At 48.8% G+C, this 2,500-nt stretch overlaps 1 protein-coding gene across 1 annotated transcript in view; it reads left to right on the top strand.

Moving 5' to 3' along the window:
* Positions 1 to 2,500, top strand: part of shank3a (SH3 and multiple ankyrin repeat domains 3a) — a gene marked incomplete at both ends in the record, with an annotated part of 247,543 nt that overhangs the window by 139,861 nt on the left and 105,182 nt on the right. The window contains 1 exon segment of the mRNA XM_080847605.1: positions 2,141 to 2,500. This exon segment is cut by the window's right edge and continues 10 nt beyond it. Within this exon segment, the coding sequence (XP_080703731.1) occupies positions 2,141 to 2,500 (360 nt within the window).

Raw genomic sequence — 2,500 nt, 5'->3', positions numbered from 1 at the left:
GGGCGTAAAAACTAGTTTGTGAAAAAAACCCATAGAAACACAAATATCAGAAGAGGCAAATTCTTAGGTTTTTTTTTTTTTTTAGGTCTGGGTAAAAGAGGACATATATGCTAACAATAGCCTATTTCCCTCTCTATGCTAACACTAGCCTATTTCCCTCTCATACTCCCTGTCATGCCGCTCTTCTCGCTAACGCTAACCCATTTCCTTCCCATCCAAAACGCTAACGCTACCTTATATCCTTGCCATTCCCCTCTCCCTTGCTGCCTGCACGTACAGAATTCTGGGTAATGGATCACTTCCATTAAGCAAGAGCAATATCACCACGGCAACAACTCCCCCTGGGTACAGGAAGGAGCTGCAATTCAATTTCAGCCAAACACCATCAGAAACATGTGTGCAGCAAACACACACACACACACACACACACACACTCACACACACACACACAGCTCAGAGCTACATACTAGTGTTTTTAATGGATCTACCTGGCTCCAGCCAAAGTGCTTAAGCATTCCCCTTCCCTCTACAAACACACACGCTCACACAACTACAGAGGCAAACGCACACATACACACACACTACACACTACACACTACACACTACACACTACACACACACACACACACACACACACACACTCAGAGCTGTAGACTCAGCCCTTTACTCAACCATCTCCTCTTCAATCTCTATGCTCCTGGTAAGCCCATCTCTTCAGATGATTACTCCTCCTGAGGAAGAGAAGGAACAGGAAATTACATCACTCCTCCTGAGGAAGAGGAGTAACAGGAAACGACATCACTCCTCCTGAGGAAGAAGAGGAACAGGAAATTACATCACTCCTCCTGAGGAAGAGGAGGACCAGGAAATGACATCACTCCTCCTGAGGAAGAGGAGGAACAGGAAACGACCTCACTCCTCCTGAGGAAGAGGAGGACCAGGAAATGACATCACTCCTCCTGAGGAAGAGGAGTAACAGGAAACGACATCACTCCTCCTGAGGAAGAAGAGGAAGAGGAAATTACATCACTCCTCCTGAGAAAGAGGAGGAACAGGAAATGACATCATTCCTCCTGAGGAAGAGGAGGACAAGGAAATGACATCACTCCTCCTGGGGAAGAGGAGGAACAGGAAATGACATCACTCCTCCTCCTGAGGAAGTGAAGGAACAGGAAATTAAATCACTCCTCCTGAGGAAGAGGAGGAACAGGAAATGACATCACTCCTCCTCCTGAGGAAGAGGAGGAACAGGAAATTAAATCACTCCTCCTGAGAAAGAGGAGGAACAGGAAATGACATCATTCCTCCTGAGAAAGAGGAGGAACAGGAAATTTGCACTGGATCTCTGCTTGCCCCCCCAGAGCAGGATGTGACTGGGGGTACCTGGGGGTACCTGGGGGTACCTGGGGATCAATTCATTTGACAAGTTCATTTGCATTTGTGTGTGCCTGTGCAAATATATAAGTAAATGAATCCATAAATAACCAGATTTTATATTTATAATTTATATCTATATTATTTCTATATGTTTTATGACAAAATATCCACATCAATTTATCACAGACAGCTATTTAACACTGTTGTACAAAACTAATGTATCAATTTATATTAACATTAATCATTCCATGTTAGTAAGTGTGTCTATGTATGCCTGTCATTCAGCATTTAACTTGCTGACACTCACACTGTGTGAGGCTTACCTTTTAATGTGTATTGGACACTCCCTCTAGTGGCAGAATGCTGTAATCACACCATCAGCAGCTCCGCTGGAAGCTGCTCAGCTCCACAGTGTGTGTGTGTGTGTGTGAGTGTGTGTGTGTGTGTGTAGGGGGGGAGTGGAAAGGCTGTTCATAACCAGTAATATGTTAGCAGTGCTGCTGTAATTATGATTTCGATATCTCCCCTGGCAACAGAGGCCATTTTTGCTCAGCACGTGTGTGTGGCCAATATGGTTGATAATGGCAGTCAGCATCTTCATCATGTGGTGTCTTGCTACTTAAGTCTGTTCATTTCCACTGTCTAAACACTGTCTACACACACACACACACACACACACACACACACACACACACACACACACACACACACACACACACACACACACACACACTCACCGGCTCTGTGTGTGTGTGTTTTCCAGTGCCTTTCAGGGAAACCCCGTCTTACACCAACCGGCGTCGAGTGATGGGCACCCTGACCTCGCCCCGCTCGCTCCTCTCCCGCTCGGCCTCCGACAACAACCTGAACGGGGACGGCGGCGGCGGGCACCACCATGCCCACTCGCCCGTGCCCTCGCTGCGGAGCCTCCCCCCCCTGGCACAGCAGCAGCAGCAGCTCCCCGGGGTGGCACCGGACCCCGCCGACGGCAGCCTCCAGAGCACCGGCAGCTCGCGCTCCTCCTCGCACACGCACACACACACGCGCTCGCCCTCCCTGCAGCGCGTCTCCGAGGAACCCGACAAGCACACACTGAGACGGCTCCCGCACGGGCACAGCCGCG

Source organism: Sprattus sprattus (genome assembly GCF_963457725.1).
Source record: "Sprattus sprattus genome assembly, chromosome: 11".
Taxonomy (NCBI): domain Eukaryota; kingdom Metazoa; phylum Chordata; class Actinopteri; order Clupeiformes; family Clupeidae; genus Sprattus; species Sprattus sprattus.
The sequence above is the reverse complement of the archived record's forward strand: the minus strand, read 5'-3'. Positions and strand labels throughout refer to the sequence as shown.